The 23,991-nt window shown below is 35.6% G+C and overlaps 2 protein-coding genes across 5 annotated transcripts in view; both read left to right on the forward strand.

Moving 5' to 3' along the window:
- Window positions 1-14,915, forward strand: part of LOC127987699 (NACHT, LRR and PYD domains-containing protein 12-like) — a 93,394-nt gene extending 78,479 nt beyond the window's left edge. The window contains exons 8-13 of one of the 2 annotated variants that reach the window (XM_052590058.1): window positions 4,631-4,801; window positions 8,007-8,180; window positions 8,963-9,133; window positions 12,454-12,627; window positions 13,381-13,542; window positions 14,434-14,915. In XM_052590058.1, coding sequence (XP_052446018.1) covers window positions 4,631-4,801; window positions 8,007-8,180; window positions 8,963-9,133; window positions 12,454-12,627; window positions 13,381-13,542; window positions 14,434-14,440 — 859 coding nt within the window. In that variant the 3' untranslated portion in view covers window positions 14,441-14,915. The remainder of the gene's footprint in view (window positions 1-4,630; window positions 4,802-8,006; window positions 8,181-8,962; window positions 9,134-12,453; window positions 12,628-13,380; window positions 13,543-14,433) is intronic. The other variant, XM_052590057.1, reaches the window with a different exon arrangement.
- A 1,955-nt stretch (window positions 14,916-16,870) lies between these two features.
- LOC127987749 (gastrula zinc finger protein XlCGF49.1-like) lies at window positions 16,871-20,136 on the forward strand. Of its 3 annotated transcripts, XM_052590150.1 has the most exons (4): window positions 16,901-17,033; window positions 17,511-17,573; window positions 17,896-18,159; window positions 19,357-20,136. In XM_052590150.1, the coding sequence occupies exons 3-4, from the start codon at window positions 18,111-18,113 to the stop codon at window positions 19,986-19,988; spliced, it is 681 nt and encodes a 226-aa protein (XP_052446110.1). In that variant the 5' UTR covers window positions 16,901-17,033; window positions 17,511-17,573; window positions 17,896-18,110; the 3' UTR covers window positions 19,989-20,136. The 3 variants fall into 3 exon arrangements, with proteins under 3 accessions (XP_052446111.1, XP_052446110.1, XP_052446112.1); XM_052590151.1 differs by lacking the exon at window positions 17,511-17,573 and having other exon boundaries at window positions 16,871-17,033; XM_052590152.1 differs by lacking the exon at window positions 17,511-17,573 and having other exon boundaries at window positions 16,928-17,033; window positions 17,913-18,159.
- The last annotated feature ends 3,855 nt before the right edge of the window (window positions 20,137-23,991 follow it).

Consider the following 23,991-nt stretch of genomic DNA (forward strand, 5'->3'; position numbering starts at 1 on the left):
TTTCATGCCATTGGCACTTTATTCGAATGAAGCTGTTTCCCAGGTTTAAGTTGTGTTTACAGGGGGAAAAAATAATAAAATGCAATGTACTGCAATTTTATTCTGTTTTATTCTTATTCTTAGTGAAAATATGTTCTGACAGATTCCTTAATAAGCTTTGTTCGGGATGTTAAACTACTTTAGGAGCCCCAAGGACGGCCATGGTGAAAACATTATTTGAAATCTCCTTGTGAAATTTGCTAGAGTACGTATGGATCAATGTTTTGATTGCAGAAGAGTTCGACAAAGGATTACTAGCACATAATAAAACACAACTCCAGGTATTTTTTTGATGAGGATATGACAATGCAAAATGGTTAAAATCTCTAAAAAGTCTGTTGAATGATAAAGACCCTTTATTAATAAGTTACTTGGGGAAAAAATGGGCAAAACTAAAATATAAGTACATAAACCGATTAATCGTAAAAAGAATCGACAGATTAATCGATTATCAAAATAATCGTTAGTTGCAGCCCTAAATTGCAGTATTCATTTATAGAGTGGTCAGACAGGCAGAAATCAGAAACAGCATCAAGAATGTCCAGGGATGTCCAGAATAGAGCTGTAATCGGGCCTTAAAAGTTAGGCCCGACAGGACCCGGCCCGAGCCTGACAAGTACATTTTGATTGACAGCTTTTTTAAAGCCCGAACCCGTTTACAGCCCGACATTATTCAAATGTGCGCACGCACACAGCACTTTTGCCTTTTGCCAACAATGAGCAATTTATTCATGTTTTAACATAATTTACTCATAACTAACGTAGACTAGACCACTTGGAAGTTGGAATAAAGAAATAAAATAAGTCCTGTGTCACATCGTAACATCTCAGCATTCTAGACATAGGCTCATTTAACCTATAGGGTAGAGTGGGGGAAAACGCCCCCATGGGGTAAAACGCCCCCCACCTGTTTTTCCCAAAATAACCACTAGAGGGAGTCAATATACATTTCCACTGTTGCTATGCACTGCGTTTGACTACGGGGATAAACAAATCTCCTTGGAGAAGCTGACACCAGCGACGTATTTGAAGAGAAGAGGATTACATGGTTAGCGCTATAATTTTCAGATATTAGTAAACAAGTGTTTAAGAGAATATTGTTCTGCAGGATATCACAGTGATATATGATAGATGAATAGTGAACTATGTAGTTTGAGAAGATATGCTATTTATAAGGAATATAATTATATTAAAAAAAATAATTTTTTTTTGAAAAAGTCATAGGTTGTGGGGTAAAACGCCCCCTACGCTGAGGGGTAAAACACCCCCCAGATGGCATAGTTTCTCTCCATCATAATTACTATGATAACATATTTCTTTCTATCAAATCCTTTGTTTTACACTTAATGCAGTATAACTAGGTGGTAAAATCAAAATATTTGAACAAAAGAAAAAAAAAAATACCTCAAGTGAGCATTAGGCTAGCTTGATAGCACAGTTAGCTCAGTGATGGAAGGTGGTTAGGTGACCCAATGATAAAACATAGTGTCTTTTAATGCATTTATTGAATGTATGTCACTACATAAATATACAAATTTATAAGTTTAATATTTATTTATGTTTTCTGTTTGTCTAAATAGACCAACGCACCAATAAAAACGAGTTATTTAAAAAAAAAAAAATTAAGATCAATTTTAAATTAAGATGGGTATTTGGCAATAACGAAATTAAGATAAAGGCTCCGCCGGATTTGCTTTATTTAATAAAAGAATAATGCCAACATTAGCGTAAACACTCTGTCAGCATTATGCATTTAAGACTTAATGAATATTTAGTTATCATTTGAAAAACCTTTACTCACAGAGATTAGGCTAGGTCTACATGTTTTTGTGGAGGAAAATGATTGAATCCACTGTAGATGTCTTCAGCGCGCTCCTGCGCTCACTGATGGTGCGTCATTATTCACTCATTATTCTCATTATAAGCATGGTCAAAACTTTTCCACACCTCAGACTTTGTTTTAGTTGCTGGTGCAACCAAAACGTAATCACCAGAGGCAAGCCTCCGTTACACCTGCTCAGCATTCATTTTCGCATCTTTCTCGCGCTAATCGAAACACATCACATGACCGCTCCTTTACCTCGCAAACCGGAGCGCAAGCCCGAGCCCGCGTAAGATGATAGAAATTAAGCCCGAACCCGTCGGGTCCCGACGGGTCCCGTCGGGTTCGGGCAAAGATCTTCAGCTCTAATCCAGAAATCAGTAACAATACCAGACAAAAGGTTGGGGCAGGTGGCAGAGAATCAGTTGGTATACATAATCCGAAGTCAAACACGGAAGGAACAAACACTAGGGAAATACCTGACAGAACTAAACAGGACAAAAAAAAAAAAAAAAAAAAAAAAAAGAACTAAACAGGACTTCGCAATATGAGTGTGGATGAGTGCAACCTTTATAGTGTCACTGATAGGAAACACGTGTGGTTCAATAATGAATTCCTAGGCAGGGGTTTATGGGAAATGTAGTCCAGGGTGTACTGTGTCTTGTGAAATAAACGGATGTGCAGTGACCGGATCATGACAAAAACATCTGCTAAATGCATACATTTATTTAAATGTATTTAGTTATATACAGTAGAGGGAGAGAGAGAAGTTATTTCCGGGTTCAATACACAGCTAGTTTTCGTGCACTTCAGCAAGTCATTGACATATTTTTCCCCAGTCTTTGAAGCATTTCCTACATCTTTTTTTTTTTTTCAGTCATTTACTTTAAATGTGTATTACATTTTTTTCAGCCCTTTTTAATTATTTTATTTAAAAAATAAATTTAAAAAAAGAAAACGAGTCATAAGGTGTACAATAAAATCCTTATATTATAATCACATTGCACTTGAATCAAGTTAAAGGTGTAATCTGCCGATTGTCCTGCAGGTGACTGCCTAAATCTGTCTTCTTAGGATGCACTTAGGGCTTAGCGATTACTCCAGAGCACCTGTAGATCTAGGCTTACAAAGCTTTTGAGAACCCTGACCCCGTTTAGTTAGCTACAGAAGAAGCACATCATGTTATTATAAAACATTGTTCAATAGTTATTTCTACTCCAATATGCAGTTCAACTTCTGCTATAAAGGAGATTTACTCTTGCATAACCTCAATGCATAAATGATTAACCTCCAGATTCTACACCTCAAGACACTCATCCAGATAATAGAGCAGCACTTTTACATGTATAATTTAACGCCAATAATGATATAAACCTGTTATTCATTTACATATTTTATTAAGTAGGAAATTTGAATCAATGCATATATTAATATATATGCAGTGTATTTACTGTTCATCTAAAAATAATTGGTATATATATATATATATATATATACATATATATATATATATATATATATATATATATATATATATATATTAGAGGTGGGCATAGATTGTTTTTTTTTATCTAGATTAATCTCTCTGTGATCTTGAAATTAATCTAGATTAATCTATATTAAAATGGTTCATTCGAATTCTGCCGAAGGCATTCAGAATATGTGTGTTACCCAAATAAAATTGACAAACAGTAAGTCTTTGAGAAGGGGTTTATCAAGCTAGGTGGTTCATTAGAAAAGGGGCTCATCTCCTGTTTCCAAAATCCATCACAAAGTGCTTGAAAAAGCTGTAAACTAATTCCACATTGCACAGGTTTCACACCAATGTTTAAGTTTTTTTCAAGTTTGTAGGTGTCAAGGTACAGAAACCAAATAATTAAATGTAAAATATCACTGGATACAATGTAAAAATGAAATATACAATCAAACCTACATTTATTCAGACACCTTCAACATTTCTCACGTTATTACAGTTTTGCTATATATATAAAAAATTATATCTGGTGTCTGAATAATTTTTGGTTTGACTGTTAAAACTACAGTAAAGTAATTCAGTCAAGAGCAGTGAGTGATTTTCATTTTCATTTTCTTGGATTAACATTACAGCAGCCAGTAGCTAAACTAGGCGCGGTCACTTTAAGAGACAACGAACGCATCCAATATAATACACATCCCATTTTTTCCTCAACTGTTTACTTTCACTTAAGAAATAACTGACTGTTTTTTCGAGCATAATTTCCAAGGTGGATATTTTGACATAGTTTGTATGTATTTGTCAGCACAAGAGCAACGATAAGCAAATTCGATGTTCAAGTGTTTTGACGCCTTTCTCTGTGTGAGTCCTGAACACCAGAACACCGTGGTGTTGAATTGGGCTCTTTCACATCTTTTTGTTTGTTCAAACTGCGATTTGTATTTGTTAAATCAACAAGCGGTAAGGCTTAAAAACATGTGAAAAAGATGAGCTTTCGTGACGATGCGCAGCAGTGGCCCGTCAACTGTCCTGAGCGTCTTTTTGGGCTGGCCTCAGCCAGTCGGTTATATAAAATATCAAGGTGAAAGTCATCATAGCTTGCTTAGTATAGACCCAGCTCCCAACCCAACTTTGAGAATAGATTAAAGGCGATATTTTTTTTTTTATCGCACGATAAGAGTATCGCGTTAACGCAGCACGTTAACGGCGATAACGGCCTACCACTAATATGTATATAATATTAACAATTGTATTACATGTATCTAACTCTGTGATTTGATTTATTTCTCTTGTAGGTTAAATGATTGTGGCTTAACAGACAAAAGCTGTCCAGCTCTGGCTTCAGTTCTTGGATCAGACACCAATCTGAAAGAGCTGAACATGAACAATAATAATCTGCAGGATTATGGAGCTAAAATGCTCTGCACTGGATTGAAAAATAGTAATTGCAAATTAGAGATACTGAGGTAAGTTTTGTGACAATCTGTAGTGTTTTGTTAGAAGATCCATCTGTTAACATCAACCTAGATCATTTGCCACATAATTGAGGACAGAACTGCTTCAACTCAGTGAAATTTACAGCATGAACTCTACATTCCACATTCTCTACCTTCTCTACAACTCTACATTATCTCTCTCTACTATATATAAATAAATACATTAAAAAAAAATAATGAATTTAGCAGATGCTTTTATCCAAAGCGACTTATAGGGCATTCAGGCTAACATTTTTTTTTTACCTATCATTATATATAAATATATAAAGTATGTTATATATTATTATGTACTAGGGCTGAACGATATATAGTTATCGTATCTATATCTAGATATGAACTTTCAAGGTATTAATATAGAAAAAAGCAACGATATAGACGATATAGATTTCCCCTCTCCGCGCTCGCCCTGCATACAACTCTGGCAGTTACAACAAACATCAGTTTTACGTGTGCCCTTGACTGCACCGCTAAAGCCAGCTCGCACACACTACCAGGGATGTGGGAACTATATTGTGAGAGGGGGGTGGCGTTTCCATGGTGACGCGTCATTGCTTGTCACGTGACACACCGCAGCAGCTGGGTTCAGCGTTGCCCTTCAACAACAACGCGATTTGCGCTGCACTATGGCGTAGGCGGAGTTTTTAAAACTTTTAGCGGGAGCTCTTTCATAGTCTGTTGTTCCTCCTTTCAGTCAGCAGCAAACATGTATCTGTCCCGTTGTAAGAAGCGAGCGATAGCGCTAGTCCTGCTGATAAGAATTAAGAGAGAAGCAAGGAAGAAGAGGCTGTGGGTACGACCTCAAACTTGTATCGTACAGCTCAGGAAATTCTGACACACACAGTACTCGTCGTTCATCCATTTTGATTTCCGTGCTTGTTTGGATCCCCCGATTCTATTGGTCGTGCTGGTAATCGTCACAGAGCGCAACGGCAAAAGTTGAACTATTTTGAACTTTGACCGCGGCATGCGCAACGCTGCGCTTGCGCTTTGGTCGAAGCAGCAATAAAATGTCCTTGCACGGTGCAAGCCATTGAGATGAATGGGTTTTATAGCGCAGCGCCGCGCATACCGCGTCCTGTGTGAAAGGCCCATAAAAAAAGGTCTCGCGGCGCAGTAGACGAGTTATGAAAAGGACCATTGCAAGCTGAGAGCGACCGGCTTTTGGGGTGGAAATTGGCAGTAATACCCCCACCTTGCGCAGCTGTACCTGAGTGTCCCTGGGACATCAGTGCGGTCGGAGCGCGTCTTCTCAACAGCTGGACATATAGTGAATAAAAAACGCTCTGCTCTGGACCCCGAAAATGTTGATCGACTTGTTTTCCTGTCCAATAAATTTGTTATGGCCTTATTTTGCACCTTTTTGCGCATTACAATATGCCTGCCTAGCGTCGGTTACGTTAAATAAAAAAACACACATGGCCTGTTCTCAAGTCCATTTAAAGTTTCATTTTTTGAACAGTTTTTTGAAATTGATTGAATCATTATTAAAAATCTTGGAGATTTTTGAATTGCCTAAATGCATAAATGCCTCTGCATATATATTTTTTTCTAGAATGTTGCACTCCTGTTGCCATTTGCTTTTCTTCACGAAATTCATGCCAATAAATAAGAAATATTGCTGACTTGTGCATTTCCAGCACTCTCTTTACGTTCGTCCGTTATTTGATGTTGAAAAAGGCCACCCCCCAGCCCCCCTGTTCCAATGTCTATGCACACTGTACAGAGACAGCGGATACATTAGAAAAAGAAAGAAATGAGTGCGGGAGATAATGCAGCCGGTGGCAGTGCAGAATCTGACTTGGTGCCAAAACATAAATCATCTTCCATAATTTGGAAGTATTTTGGATTCAGAAAAGACGATGTAAACCAGAGTGACGTGTTGTGCAGGTCGTGCTTAGCAAAAGAACACGTAGTCATATTGTATCGATATCGAGATATCTGGCATGAAAATCGAGATATGAAATTTTGTCCTTATCGTTCAGCCCTATTATGTACAGTATAATATTAAAGACTAAAATATAATACAATATTGTGTTATAGTTATTATATACAAGTTGTCTGTCTGGAATGCAGCATTAGGTTAACGTTAATAAACAATAGTTTACTCCAATTAAGAGCCATTCTATAAGATGACATTTCAGTACTTGACAAACGGACAGCAACTCCTAAGTAGCACTTAAAGCACAGCTACTTGCAACTGTGTTTAGTGCATTGTTATGAAACACACATGAAACAATAACGACAGCTACAAAATTACTCGTAGAAAGCGATCTTAAGCTCTAAAATCGGGAAACCCGGCCCAGGAATGTACAATTACTCAAAATAAACTATAAATTTTGATATTGGGTAATGCAGTTATTAAATCACAAAAGTCTGCATTTTAAGTTAGAAGAGCAGAAGTTCTAATTGGCTGTTAAATAAAATTATAAAAGGCAGTTGAACGAGTTATTTTGAGTTTATAACATAAATTTAAAAGGTTCACCTAGTTTTGTGTTCATGTAATTTGCAACATTGTTTGGCAGACAATGTTAACAGATTTCACCAGATTTATACAACAAAGCGTTTATAAACCTGTTATGAACTAAACACAGAAATTTAAAGGTCACTGTTCAGTTTTCCACCAAAATAAAAGCCTGAGGGCCTAACATTTGAAAGTAAATAAATTAAGACATAATAATTACAAAAATTAACCTATCATTCAATCCTTCAAAATTGGAATCCTTCTTCAAGCCGCTTGTTCAAATACATTTTATGACTGATCCCTGAACCAAACAGAAGTATATTTGGATGATGTACTTTGGGATGACTGTCCTGCAGGAAAGTCCATTGATCATCTGTGTCTCTAGGAACTTTTAATGTCTTGGAAATCTTCTTATAGTCTTAGACTTTCTAAAGTAATATAGTTATTAATTCTCTATAGCGTTTGCTAGATCTCTGTTGACTTTGCCAGGGGTTGAGTAATTTTGATTGACTGTAGGTTATAATTGTGGAAAATTAAAATTGCATTTGTTGTAGTTAACATTCACCAATATATAACTTTACCCCCAGATTTACTGTGAAAAGAGTACATTCAGGCCAAAAATCCTGTAGTGCATCTTTTTATTTTTATTCATTCTAGAACATGTACTTGTATGACATTCTGTGTTATAATGAAGAATACCATATTTTCTAATAGACTTTCAGACTGCAGTATCACCGAAGAAGGTTATAAAGCTCTGGCTTCAGCTCTGAGATCAAACCCTTCACACCTGACAGAGCTGGATCTCACAGGAAATGATCCTGGAGAATCAGGAGTGAAGCAGCTCAGTGATTTACTACAGGATCCAAACGGTCAACTCAACACACTGAGGTGAGACGCGATGAAATAAGTTATACACATTTAAATTATTTATATTATATATAAATGTTATATTTCACAAATTTAGTAAGGTATACAATTTGTTGCATCAAAAATGATCAAACATAAAAGATCAGATGCTGCAGCTGCTGTTGTTTTGATGATAAATGTCAGCACAGTTTAGTTGTGTTAAAAGTTACAGGTTAATCAGACATTTTGGGTCACTAGATGTGCTGGTGTTTAGTAGTTTGGAGCTTCGATAGTTAAAATTTATGATTGTGTTATTGTGGACATTTCTCATGAAACATATTCAGTGTGTTTTATTATCCTGATTGTTTAAATGTCACTGAATGCACTGTACATTAATTTCCATCAAGCTCAGATTCACAACACTGTAGATCTACTACAGCAGATCTATCACAGACCACAAACATGTGATGTGTGCCAGGAGAGGATCAGTGATAACACACACACACACACACACACACGTCTGAATTCTGCTACATAATAATAGGAAGAGCTGGTATCAACTAAATATATCATTATGAACTGTAACTTTCCTCATCTCCTGCTTTAAAAGCCAGAAAGATCTTCAGATTTTTGAGAATCGTAAGCTTTTGCCACTTCATTTATTTTAAATAATTTACTTCTGACTTTTGTCTTTCTTAAAATATATATAAAACTGTTTAAACTTGAACTAGAGGTTTTCATTACAAACAATGTTTGATTATCTTTAAATGTTTTGTGATGTGATACACACTGGATTGATTCCAGCTTCATCTTCTCTTCTGCAGGTTTTTGGGTCCTGCTGCAGATGAAGGCTGTCAGTATGTGACTGGAATTGTGGGTAAAAACCCGTTACTCCTGAGAGAGCTGGATCTGAGTTCACATAAACTAGGAGACACAGGAGTGAATCAGATCTCTGCTCTACTGCAGGATAAACACTGTACACTCAACACACTGAAGTGAGTATCTTACATCATTTCACATGTTACATGACTAGTAATGTTACAGTCGTCTATTTTAATTCTCATTCGAGTCCGACCCCACGTTATAAAGCTTGGAAGAGCCAGGACATATTTAATATAACTCTGATTATATTTGTCTGAAAGAAGAAATTCATATACATCTAGGATGTCTTGAGGGTGAGTAAATCATGGGGTAAATTTCATTTTTGGGTTAACTATCCCTTTAAGTGCACAGAGGGTGAAGAAAATAATGTGAACACATTAGAAATAGACAGTATTTTATTAATGTGTTTACCATAATTTGCCTAATACAGCTTAGAATGGCTTCATACAACTTTTGAATAGACTTCAGTTAAATTTAGTCTCTAACTTCTGCTGTGACTGCTGAATGTGATCATGTTTACTGACTACAAACTGAGGATTGAAGACTAATTAAAAAAAGTATATGTGTGTATGTGTTTGCATGTTTCTGTTTTTAAATGTAATTTCATAAAGGCAGGGTCAGTCTGGTTTCCACTGTCACTTCTGGGTCTTCCTTTGGGACAACTGCCAGGGTTTTTTGGCCAACTGTGTCTCTGAGTTTAGGTTAGAGGAGGTTATGAATGAAGCTGGAGTTTCTCTGAGTCTGGAGAGCATCAATCCCGAGGATAATTTCATAAAGTTAAAGACATTTAATTTTTTCAGGCAGAAATATTCATTAGAGATAAAGACTATGCACACTAGACATTAAGATTACCATAGTAAACATGGTAAGACTGCTTGAAGAAATCAGACGTCAGCTTCTCATTCAGACGATCACAATAGTGTATTATTTAGTGTAGTGTATAGTTACATGTTTTATCGGTCCTAACTCGTCTACGCTCCATGTAAATCTTTAACAAAGCATGCAAACAAACGTCTGCTTTTATCATGTTTGTTTTGTGATCGCGCTGGTTCCAGTGACTTATCTATTATTAGTTTTCTGATAACTTCTTTGTTGGTGAAATGATGGAGTTGTGTGACGTTGTTCCAGAGAGGCGTGTAAAGGGTGTTTTAATGAAGCGCTGAGGAGTTTCTGACCCGACGGTGGAAACACAGTGTGATTCTGGGCTCGGTGCTACAGGTCTGAATAATTATGAGACACTGACACGTCATCGAAGTATTATAGTCCTTTACCACGTCACAAAACTGTGTTTAAAACAATTAAAATGTACGGATGCTAACATTGTCTTCTATGATGTGCAACACACACACCTCTGATACAATCTCAGAAATTTGTACACAAATTTGTACAGAAATATTCTAGTCTGGCTATGTCTATTTCTATGTCTATGTCTACGCATAAAGCTTGCCACAAAGAACTGGTTAAAGTAATGATTATGAATGTGTCTAAATTAGTAAGGAGATATTTTAATTGTTTAGTAATAAACTGGTGTTTTCTGTGTCGCTGCAAAGATGAAGTTGACGATGCAGACTCTCCATGAACGCCAGAGAGAAATGCACATTTCATATGAATTACATAATCAGAGAGTAGCCTATTTATTTTGTTTTGAATATTTTCATTTAAAAGTAGTCATTTCATTTCAGTAGTCATATTTCTCAAATCTGCGAGGCACAAGCTGAGTTTCGGCGTCCTCCAGTTCACATCAATGCAAGTGATCGTTCCAGCACCTCATTACATTGTCTGCTATATATTTGCTTCTTATTTATTAAATACGGGCAACTGATTGATAAAACATTGATCAAAATTAAGATACACAAAAATCTTTTTAAAAGAGCTTTCTATAAAACAAAACTTAATGAAGTCTTCAAAATCATGTTTTACCAAAAACAGCGTCTTCACCTTTTCTCTTGCTGCCTCCATCTCTTCCTTCTGACTGAGCTCTGCGTCATCTTCACCAGTTATTCAGTTATTCTATAAGTGTAGGCTTATGTATTTAAAATTGTGTCTAGTACTATATAACTTACAAAGGATTAATTGGCATATTTATATCAAACGACCCGACGGACCGCGACCCGAATATCATTAAAAATGATGACTCGTAACCGCAGGCACCCGCTCATTTTGGATCAACCTTGCATCACTGACTGTTATCTTGTTTTTTGCACTATATATGTAACCCCTCTCACCCGGGTCCTCTCTGACGCTCCTCGCGGGGCTCGAACCCGGGTCTTCCGGCATGGGAGGCGGACGCACTAACAAGGAGGCTAAATGGCTACAGCCACTAGCGTCTGTCGCTAGTGCGTCTCTTGAGATCGGGGAGTGAGGTTTACCTGCACAGCACTACTTGCTGGCCTCCGTTACATATATATATTTGTATATTTTTTGTATAGTTAATCTGTCTATATTCTGTACTGTATATTTTACTTGTAAAGTTAGTTGTTGTGTGATCTAAACATTTGAAAGTTGTAATGAGTGTTTCTTGTTGCTCATACAGCAGGTCAAATACACAACCCAATATCCAATCATTTCAGTTAATACCAAAAATACACAAACATTTCTCTTTTATCCAGTGGGACAGAACTGTTTTCATTGTGATTATTAATGGGACACAACAGAATAGTTCTGTGCTGCTGTATCAGAACATATTCATAGTGTTTATTGATGCTTCATATCATCTCTCTGTCATCAAACACCAGATTAATGAATGTGTAACACAACTGAACAGAACCGGTCCAGACTGGGCTTTATTCTGTGCAGGCATTGCTTCTTCAGTCTGACCTGTTTCAGATAAATATTACTGTACTTCACATCTACACACACAGACAAACCTACAGTTTTATTTAGATGTGCAAAGTTAAATCTGTGTAGCAAAGCTGATCAAGTCACTGGACAGAGCAGAGCGAATGCATTTACGTTGTAGTGATGTGCAGACCAGAATCAGTTTAAAGACAAATACACAGCAGTCAGGACTTTTATTTTAGACAATATGATCAGTTTTAGACAAAAGATGAAATAAGATATATATGACAGAAATAAAAAAATAGGAAAGATTTTAACACCTTTCACACAAGGTTGTTAGGAATTAAAACTTTGTTATATTTCTATCAAGAATCAGGAGAAATTGTACATAAATCATGAGAAGTGTCAATTATTTGATTAAATGAACAACTTTTGAAGACCAAATTGTGGAAAATTATCCAAAGTTATTCAGACACTCTTCCTCTGTTTTATGTTTCATCAAGACATTGTGACTTTATTAAATAGTTTTCTTCTATCTTCTCTCTTTCTCTCAATGTAGATTAAGATGCTGTGATTTGACAGATGAAGGTTGTTCTGCTGTGACTTCATGAACATAACGTGTCTGATTCATTGTGTTTTCTCTTTCTGTCTTCAGTCTGTGTAGATGCAGTATTACAGAGAAACAGAGTCTCATCCTGACTTCAGCTCTGAAATCAAACCCATCACACCTGAGAGAACTGAACCTGAGCTTGAATCAAATAAAAAACACAGGAGTGAATCACTTATGTGACGTACTGAAGGATTCACGCTGTAAACTGGAGAGATTGATGTAAGTAACATTCACATACAAGAATCAAAATGATGAAAATCACTTTGTTTAACTCTTATCTGCTGTTCAAGGTCTTTTGAGACCCCAAATGATGTTTGCTGAAATAAAAACAAATGTTCCCTTTATCTAAATGACATGAGACTTTGTACGGTTGTCAACACTTGGTAGATCTACAAATAGAAAATTATATTGGATTGAGATCTGGTTGTGTGTTAGTGTTAATAAGGTCACTCTCTGGAGACCCACATTGAAATGAATGAGGAAATGATCAAATCAGTACTTTTTCTTCTTAATTTATCAAATAAAATCAATAAATCCACCACAATTCAGACCACAAAATACACGATGAGGAAAAACACACACGCCATGTTATCTCCATTAATCAAAATTAGGAATGTGAGTCTTTTATAAAGTGAATTTTACATAAGTTATTTTTATATAAAAACGTAATTAAAATATATTTTTAATTTATTTTATACATTTTATATCATAAATCCTTAAACTACATAAATGTAGAGTAAAAACATTAATAAATGACACATTTTGTAACAAAAAGTCCTTTTGTTGGCTGTTCTCTGGAGAGCCCAAACAGCACGAGTGTCGTCCCCAAACGAACAGCACATAAGAGTTGAACAAAACACTTTATACTCAATATCTCATGATGAATGTGTTCACATTATATTTGTGAAAGATTCTTCATCTTAATGATTTGTTTGTAAGATGATCTCTCTTCCTCTGTTTGTCTCTTTCTAGTCTTCGTTACTGTGACATTACAGATGTTTCTTCTTTAACTCAGTCTTTGACGAACACAAAAGCTCTGCAGTTTCTAAAAGAGCTTGATCTGAGTTATAATAAGATTGAAGACTCAAAGCAGAAGCTCATTGATGTGCTACGAGACTCAAACTGTAAACTGAGGTGAGTAAACTTCACTTTGTGATATTAAAGAGATTCATTTACCTCTGATATGTGAACAAATATATACTTTCAAATATTAGTGAAAAGAGTTGATCAAATGATCATCAAGCTTTATTTCAAAGGGTTTGTGTCAGAATGAAATGTAAAGTTGATAAAAATGTTGAACACAAAGGAGGAAAGAGAAGAAAAGCAGACTGTCACAGCTTTCTACAGCAACAGCTGCTTTATTAATGAGATCAGTAATAGTGAATCATTAGAGTTTGAAATAGATTTGTTCAGATTGTAGGAAAACGCTGGTAAAATCAGAGCAGATTCAGCTTCAGCTCACAGTCGTCCAGCATCACATGATCAATGTCTCTGTGTCTTGTGTGTTTTTACTTTGACAAGCAACACGTCACATTACTTTACACTTACTTTCTGTAAGAGATAATGTAGCTCCAGCCGCTTGTTATCACAGAATAAACCCGACAGGGTGATCAGGACTTGTGTCCTCCTGAAGAGACTTATTCTGTGATAACATCCGGCTGCATCTGCATTATCACACTTATTATATGCTTTCTTGACACACAAGTGAAGAATTAGACACAATTTAGATTCAGCTAAACACTTCTGCTCAGTTAGCAACAACTTTGATTACAGGATTTTAATGTGACTTTTTACTTTGATTGATATATAGTAATTAATTAGTACTTTATTCCACTGAACTCTGATTATCTTCTCTTCTCATCTGTTCAATCTTAGAGTTTAGGTACAGCTGAAGATAATTAAGTAATTAATCTGATTACAGGATTTTAATGCAACATTTACTTTAAAAGAGTGATTTAAATTTAGTAACTAATTTGTTGTTTGTTCCACTGAACTCTGATTATATTCTCTTCTGTTAAATATTAGAATATAGGAAGAGTTCAGTCACCAAAAGCTGATGAATGCTGTGTATCATAAAGTGAAGTGGTCTTGAGAGGAGCAGTAAACATCAGCTGAAGATCCACTGAAGAGCTTCACTACTGTGTCTATGAGGAGAAATAAATGTGTGATAAATGTGTAAATGTGATCCATACCGGTGAAGAGACTCAGACTTTACAATCAAATAATGCAGCATGTGTTTTAGAAACATGATATTGAATGATTAATGTTGCTTTAGTATTCAAGCAGATGATCATTGTGTTTAATGTAAAGCTGGAACAGAGGAGGAAGAAGCTCAGATGAGTCTGTCTGGATCTTCAGTTTAATAATATTTCTATTAAACAAATTTCCATGATCTCTCTTACATTTTATACACATTGTTATTCTATTTAATTCTATATTAAGTTAGCTATGTGTGTATTGTGTGGTGAAAAGAATGTATTCCCATTAGGATTTTATATATATATATATATATATATATATATATATATATATATATATATATATATATATATATATATATAATTTTAGCACAATTAAATATTAAGACATTTTAAATGTCTCTAAATATTTGTTTAAGTGTCTAATAAACTATTTCACCCCACACCTGACTGGGACTGAATACCTGTCTACATCAGTAACTCATTAACCCTTATTTTTCAGGTGATGTGTTGTTGTATAGTTGTGCTGTCATTTTAATTGGTAGGCCTACTTGGTGTTTTTTGTTGCTGTTGTTGATTATGATCTACCATCGAGCGCAGTGATGATGTCATAAGACTGCATATGACAATGGGTGCTTAGCATTTATATCAGCATCCGAATTTAACCTTAAACAGCTTGATGTGGAGCAGGCACCAGAACATTTAAAACTTCACCAGTAACTGCATTACAGGTGGAGGCAGGAGAGATGCTGCTACGTATTAGGAAAGTCAAGATCATTTTGGCATATTTGGCATTTAGTCTTGCAATAATGCGAAGAGCATAATAAAAAGCAATCTGTATGGTTTCAGATGGATGGGGAATGCTAAGGCTCAAAATTCAGGTCTAAATCAGTTGCAAATAGGACCCACTGTATTAATGATGCCACCTTGGAAATTTTTAAAACCATCTGTTAATATAAGCTTTCAACAAATACTAAAAGAAAACAAAAAAATTATGTAAAATAAAAATTATGTAAAGCAGCATCAAGACCAATTATACATATTAACGGCAGGATCAAAGCAGTCGAAAACAGGCCGTACTGGTGCAGCGTTTTTTATTCCTCTGTAGGAAGTAGTAGTCAAAAAGAGGACTACAGACTACCTGTCAGTTTACACTGTGGAGTATTAGCAATTTTACAAGCATTAGGGTGGGAGGAAGAAAATAATCAGAACCAAGGTGTCGTTATAGACTTAGACAGTTTATCAGCATTATTGAGTATTCAATCATGTAGACAAGACCTCTTTTATCAATTACTTCACTTGATTCTTCTCACACTTCATAGTAAGGGAATGTCTGTCTCCTTTCTTTGGGTTCCTGTCCATGTAGGGGTGGAAGGAAATTAAGTTGTGGATATGCTAGCAAAAACCTCTACAAAGCATGAAACAGTAGATGTACACGTACCAATAAGTAGAGCATAGGTCAAAACCATAATAAAGTGAAGTGACATTCAGCCAAGTATGGTGACCCATACTCAGAATTTGTGCTCTTCATTTAACCCATCCGAAGTGCACACACACAGAGCAGTGAACACACACACACACACTGTGAGCACACACCCGGAGCAGTGGGCAGCCATTTATGCTACACAATACACCACCCACAATTCCGTCCGGCCCTAGACTAGAACTCACAACCCTTCGATTGGGAGTCCAACCCTCTAACCATTAGGCCACGACTTCCCCATAATTCACTTAAAATATGGCAGGAATATTGGAACACAGCGGATACAGGACTTCATCTATACAAGTAATCAAGTTGTCACAAACATGAGGAAGGGCAGAAGCCCAAGGAAGGAGATGTTAGTCTCATGTCTGAATGGGTCACACTGATTTAAATACAAGATTGCACAGAATAAGAAAGCATCCCACTGGATAATGCACTGATTATAATGTACAAGAAACAGTGAAGCATATACTGCTAGACTGCAACAAATATGAAGAAGATAGGGCAGAATTAAAGGCACAAATATATGAACAAAACATTTATTAGGGAAAGCATCTAGGAGAATAAACCATTCATTTTATTTTTGAAAAACAGGGTTAACTGGGTTAAGTGAAAGAATTCAATATGAATATAAAGTCTACGGAAGATAAGTAAAGTTTAGTGGAAATGCAAGAAATGTTTAATTTTATTTTGAAAGGTTTTATTTTATTTTAATCATCCACCTTTCATTTGATGTTACTCTAATACCCAAACTCCAGTAAAGTAGGTGGCGGTAATGCGCCTTTGAGATGAGTTGTCAACTGCCATTAAACCTGGAAGAAGAAGGTGATGACGTCATCTAGCGCGCGCTCTGCTAGCGTCGAGTCTCGTGAGGCGAACAGTTCGCGGTTGTTCACGTGTTTACTTTATTGTAAAACACACTTAACAGTTTAAGCAACAAAGAGGTATTTTTTTAAATTGTAATTGTTTTGTTTCTTCGTTTACTGACTAAAACATTTATCACAGCAGGCGTCGAGAATGCGAGGGGAAATTATCAGATCTGAGAGGATTATATGTTTGTTTGTATTGTTTAGATGTTTGGTTGATGATTCTGGAACTGAATGCTCTTTATATTTAACGGTTTTATAATCTGTCAGTTCTTGGACAAACCAAAAAAAATTTGTTTTGGTTATTAGCAATTCAAACTATGTTTAGTTCAATGTGCAACAATTGTGTGTGCTGTAAGTGATGTAGTGCCTTTAGATATTAATTATGTATTTTATGAGACGATCATATTATGTTTTAATTGAGCAGTTTTATAGTATTTCAACATATTCATATGCAAATAATCACTACCCACTTTAACAGATACTTGTATAAAAATTTAGATGATCTGCTGCTGATCCTGAATGTCTTTTTTTTTTTTACGTGTGTTTATTGAGACTCATCAATATTATCAGCTGATGAAAATCCTTTCCATTTGTTTATTTTTGTACAAGATTTAAGTAAGTATCAAATTTCTGAAATTATATTTCTGTATTCTTTCATTTTATATCTTTTAATTGTGTGCCCCCCCCCCCCCAGTTTTTTCCTCAATATTTGTCTTTCAGTCTCAGTATAAATGAAAGATAATACAAGTGTGTGAATTAAATTCTTAAAAAATTAAAAAGGGATATATCTTGTGACTGAGTATAAAACACATTGTGATTAATCTATTAGAAAGTTAATTTACAAGATGCATAGAGAAATGAACACGAAGAGTTAAATAGTTGTGAATTAGCTTAAAATCATAAACTCAGTAACTAATTTATATTTAATTTTTGGCAGATTTGCTCCTCCTTCAGGGAAGCTCCTCCCACAACAATCACATCTTCAGTGAAGCTCCTCCCACAACAAATCACACCTTCAGTGAAGCTCCTCCCACTGCAGTTCATCAATAAATGCTGGAATATTCCAATCAGTCTACAAGTGAAGAGGAGCATCAAATCATCAGGAAAAGGTGAAATCTGCAGAGACAGATTTTATTGAAGAACAGAGAGAACATGAAAGATCCAGAACCCTGCAGAACCAAACACACTGAAGAACAATCAGGTTGGTGTTTACTCTTCATCAAGCCCTCCAGAAAAACGCAAATTGTTTTTGTGATTGTTGCGGGCAAAAATCCTTGATTTTGCGGCACGTTTTCTTGAAAAATGCGTTGGAATATGCGGGATATTTTTGCAATTTTATGCGAGGAAATTGCGTGAACTTGCAAAAACTGCGGTTTGATGAAAAAGAGAAAAAAAGGTAATTCCCCCAACACCTTTTTTCTCACTAGGCTACTACCTTAATGTAAAGAGTAGCGAGCATACTAAATCACAGAATATTTAAGTTGCAATCTCTTACTGCAACATAAATTATTTTACATACTACTAATATAATTACAACTGTAAGTTTTTGGTACTGTTCTGTAACAAAAAAGTGCAATCTTACAACTGTAAAGTTGCATCAACTTCTGAATGAAACTACAACAGTGTTAGTAGCCTAGTGAGGAGGGGGTGTTGGGGGAATCACCTTTTTTTTCTGTATTTCATCAAACCGCAGTTTTCGCAAGTTCTCGCAATATAGTTTGGCTCCACTGTCATGTAACAAATTGGGAAACTGCTTTGCGCGTTCTTTTGTGCTTATTTTTTTTGGCAAATAAGAATGATTTGCGCACTTCAAGTTTCACCCTGGTTTCACCGCGGGGTTTGTAGATGATGTTCACGTCACGTAATTACTTCACTTCATAAGGTTCCCATGGCAATAGGGGAAAATGGCGCTTTACCAGTGTGAAGTAAACGCAAAATTTTTCAACTTTCTGCTAATATATATCTGAGTTTTTTGCAAGGAAAATACAGGGATTATAAAATCATGCTAGCCCCGCATATTTTGCTTTCTGAAATCGGTAATTTATGTGGGAAAACAGCGGCATATTTGAAAAAATGCGGCCTATGGTTGATTATGCATTAAATCAAGCGATCGCATAATCGTGTTTTTCTGGAGGGACTGAATAATGAAGAAACTTTTAATAAACTCGTTTTTTTTTTTTTTTTTTTTTTTTTTTACAAAATTTATTTTAGATAATTGTGTAGTTTGAAAGTTTTGGGGTCACTAAGGTAATATAATGTAAATTGCATCAAAATAATAATAGAAAGTATGAAAAATTCTATATGTATACAAGTTTATATTGTTTCTTCAGAGTTATCGTTTTTAAGATTTACTGAATATTAAAAATTGTAGAACTTTAATTTCAGACTTTAATTTCAGAGTTAATTGAAGAAAACAAGGAGCATGACAAACTGAATAAAGGGAAGGACAAACATGTCAAAACTGGAGAAAACTCTTTAAGTCACTCTCAAACCAAACAGAAAGATTTAAAGAAGAGAAGAGATGAGAAATCTTTCATCTGCACTCAGTGTGGAAAGAGTTTGAGAAGCAAACCTGGTCTTAAGAATCATATGAGGATCCACACTGGAGAGAAACTGTTCACATGTGATCAGTGCGGGAAGAGTTTCACAGAATCATCAAACTTTAAGAAACACATGAACATCCACACTGGAGAGAAACTGCATGAATGTGATCAGTGTGGAAAAACATTTTTGTGGTCCTCAGTACTGAAGAATCACCTGAAAATTCATTCAAAGGAGAAACCACATTCATGTTCTTTGTGTGGAAAGAGTTTTTCACAACTGCAGAGTTTAAAAGTACATCAGAAGAGACACGCTGGTGTGAGAGAATATAAATGCTTTGATTGTAAGAAGACTTTTATTACAGCTCCACATTTGAAGCGGCACCTGATGATCCACACTGGAGAGAAACCGTATCACTGCACTGTATGCAGGAAGAGTTTCAATCAATCATCTAATCTACGCGTTCACAAAAAGATTCACAGTCAGTAGATCATCTTCAGATCCAACACTTTCAGGTCTGATGTCTTTTCCTCACCAAACGTGACACAATAATGCGTCAAGCATCTTCTTTGTAAATCTGTCCTAACAAGCAAACATTATCAAGTCACAGTGAATAAAGTTCATCTTCAAGACCCCAGCAGTTTCAACTGTAACATTTTTATGGACTTCAGTTCCAATGAAGTAATCCACAAAAGAATGCAATTTAAAATGGTACGACCCTTCTAAGGGGTATCCGAGCCCTTGTGAACCTTAGGGAGTGTATATATCCAAAGTGGGTAACACTTTATAGTAACTGCACACTATTAATCATTAATTAAGCATTAGTAAACAGATAATTCATAATTTATAAAGCATTAATAGACAGTAATAAGCAGTTTATAAATACAGATATAAATGCTTTATTCTTGATTTAAAATCATATCTATAATGTGTTTAATAATTGTATTTTCATACTTTATTCATGAACAATTTATCATTTCTCAATGAAGTATATTTATTTACAAACCAGTTATTTAGGAGTTGCCAGTGATTCATAAGATCACAAGAAATGTAGTAAATTCAGGTAGTTATAAAGCATTTAGTAGTGGTCAGTTAACTATGTGAGGTCATCTAAAGTGAGTCTAGTTATGCCTTGTAAAGCATTTATAAAGGATATTTAAAGGTTCAGTTATCTTCTAAACAAACGGAAACAAACACCACACAGTGATAAAGAACATAGAAATATTAACAGCCTTTAAATCTCATTTGTAAAAGCTTTACAAGGCATAAATAGTTCTCACTTTAGATGAGCTCACAAAAATAGTTAACTAACAACTACATATGTTTTATAACTACCTGAATTGCAGTAGAAATACATGTAAATAAACCATTTATTAACACTATAAGTAACTATTACTATATGTCTGAATAAAAAGATGTATGAATGCACATTTAAATAGTTTATTAATCATTTACTTACAATTTCTAAGTGATCTTATGAACCATTGACAACTCCTTAATAACTAGTGTGTTAATAATGCTATACTTAATTTAGAAATGATAAATTGATCATTAATAAAGTATGAAAAAACAATTATTAAACACATTATAGATATGCTTTTAAATCAGGTATAAAGCATTTATATCTGTATTTATAAACTGCTTATAAATGTCTATTAATGCTTTATAAATGATGAATTAACTGTTTCCTAATGCTTAACTAATGATTAATAGCATGCAGTTATTATAAAGCGTTACCCAAAAGGGTAAATGGAAAATCAACTTTAAGAAATTAATATTCACTATTGATGAATTGCAAATTGAAAATGATGCTGTAATTTAGAATAAACATAAGTTTTCAATTTACTAGTAGAGTCAGCAGGTAAACACTCATAAAAAAACACAATCAACCAGTTGTTCTCCTAATTTATCACAATTTAGAAATCATCAGAAATTGTATATCAACTTAAAAACTTAAAATCTCAAAATTCATCCTTTTAATACCCATTTTAAAATCAGACATTGCATTACCATGTAAATGGTACATCAATATCATGTTACAAAATATTTTCATTCATGAATTTGCAATCGAGCTGAAAGTCAAGAAAACATCACTCCTGGGGCCTGTTTTAGAAAGGAGGTTTACAGGAAACTGATTATGTTAAACCTGAAATTAGGGAAACTGGATTTTCTGTTTCAGAATGGGAGGTTTGTCAAACCTGGGAAAGCAGAAAATATGCACTTAAATTATTATTTTGTTTTATTTTAGTTATTTATTTATTTTGCCCATGCGATCCCATGAAGATCAGTAGCCTACACTCTTAAAAATAAAGTTGCATCAAAAGGTTCTTCAAGCAATGCCATAGAAGAACCATTTTTGGTTCCACAAAACAAAAACAAAAAAAAATCAGGGCCCGGTTCCCCAAAACGTTCTTATCGCTAAGTAGTTCTTAACCTATTCCTTAACCTCTCTCTTAACGTTATGGCACGATTCCCGACACTTTCGTAAGGTTGGTCTGGACCATTCGTAAGCTCTCTCTTAATGTTGTTTGAGCTCAAGACTCTAGTCACCGCCACTGTAGAGTGGTCTTTAGAAATCAGCACAGTGCAGTACAAGTCAAACTATATGGTATGTTGACAATATTGTGGCTCAACAATGATTTTATTTTCTTGGCCTTTTAAGACCAATAATAAAATATGTTGGCAATGGATACAGGCCTATTTATGAAGTTGACTTTATTGAGTATCAGAACTAATATAATGGTAATTAGCCTAGGCTATTTCGTAATGTCATTAAAGCATTTCAATTGGCAATCACTTCTGATAATTTAAATCTGGCAAACAATTTGGCTCTAAATGGCTAAGATCTATAAATGGGTAAGCATGGTGGTGTCCAGTAAGCGACCAACTATGGCAGCAATCCAATGTGCCGGCGGCGCCATCTAGCACCCTTGCCTCCCAAGACAGCTCATTATGGAGCTGCTGGACCTTCTCAGAGCTGCGCTTGCCAGGCTAACGCGGCGAAAATTAAGCTTTAAGCCCTGAAGTCCAGCTGCTTGCAGTGCTAAGGTTTTTTTGCTACAGGGAGCTTAGTGGCTATAGGAGAGGGCTATGGCCTAAAACCTCAGTGTGGAGGTGCGTCCACACTGTCACCAATGCCCTTCTGCACCATGATGGGGATTACATCCGGCTGCCGTCAACACATCAGGAGGTGCAGCAGGGCTGTCATACAATTGCTGGCATCCCCAGCGTCTTGGGCCTGGTGGATGGCACACTCATCCCTATCACCAATCCATCAGTGATTGATCAGGGGTACATATCGCGAAAGGGATATGCAGCCATAAACGTGCAGGTTATAGTGGACCATAGGGGTGTGATCTCCAACCTGGTGGCAAGGTCCAGCAAAACTTCAAGTTCCTCTGAAGAGAAGCTTGGTGCCCTTTTTTTACGATGCGTCCCCACCATATTCTTTATCTAACTCTCTCTCTCTGTTCATTGTAGATAGGTTGCTTTTTATTGAAAACATTAACCAATGACAATCAATACCGCATTAAACAGAAGTAACTGCAGCTGCTTGCCAATCAACTCTGATTGTAAAGTACCTTACCATTAATATAAAAGTGTATGATATAATTTAGAAGTCGTTAAACCCATGTCAAGAAGCGGTACAAGTGGCACAACGGGATAGCGAGGGTGGATAATTAGCAAGGGATACCCTGTTCGTCTAACCGTCACAACATATCGTGCGAACATATTACTGACCATTTGCTCTTTTAATTTATAGGCTATATTTTACTGATAACTTAAACTATGTTGAAATAAGTGTTACGGGAATAATTTGAGGAATGTTTCATTTGCATAGAACGTGTTGTCTTTCTTAACGCTTTATTGCACCTTCGCGTGAAGTGAGCAATCGATGCCAACTAATTCAGCACCCTCACTTTGGACAGCGCTCTTGTAACGTCGGAAGTAAGAGGCAGCGTGTTAAGAAGCTTCCTGAGGGACACTTCAGGGAACACACTTAGGAACATAAACAACTTTGGTAAGATATATCTTTCGAGACTTCTTAGCGCACTAAGAGTAGCGTTATCGGGGAACCGGGCCCAGTTTTTTAAAGAACCATCTCTTGCCTTTTTATAATCTGAAGAACCTTCTTTCACCACAAAGAACCTGTTGTGAAACAGAAAGGTTCTTCAGATGTTAAAGGCAGAGATGGGACCAAGTCACACATGTGCAAGTCTCAAGTAAGTCTCAAGTCTTAACCTTCAAGTCTCAAGTAAGTCCCAAGTATTTTTTTCTTGGGCAAGTCAAGTCACAAGCTATGTCAAGTCAAGTCCAAGTCAAGTCACCTTAATATTGTTATTTTACCTGCAGAATCTGATCTTATTAAAGTTAAAAGACAAGATATAAGTAACTGTCAGTAAATTAAAATAATTTGTATTTGCATTGTAAATACTCATGTTCAGTAAAATACATCATGTAATCAAACAAAATTGTAACTTCCTAAAATTAT

Source organism: Carassius gibelio, chromosome B22 (assembly GCF_023724105.1).
Source record: "Carassius gibelio isolate Cgi1373 ecotype wild population from Czech Republic chromosome B22, carGib1.2-hapl.c, whole genome shotgun sequence".
NCBI lineage: Eukaryota > Metazoa > Chordata > Actinopteri > Cypriniformes > Cyprinidae > Carassius > Carassius gibelio.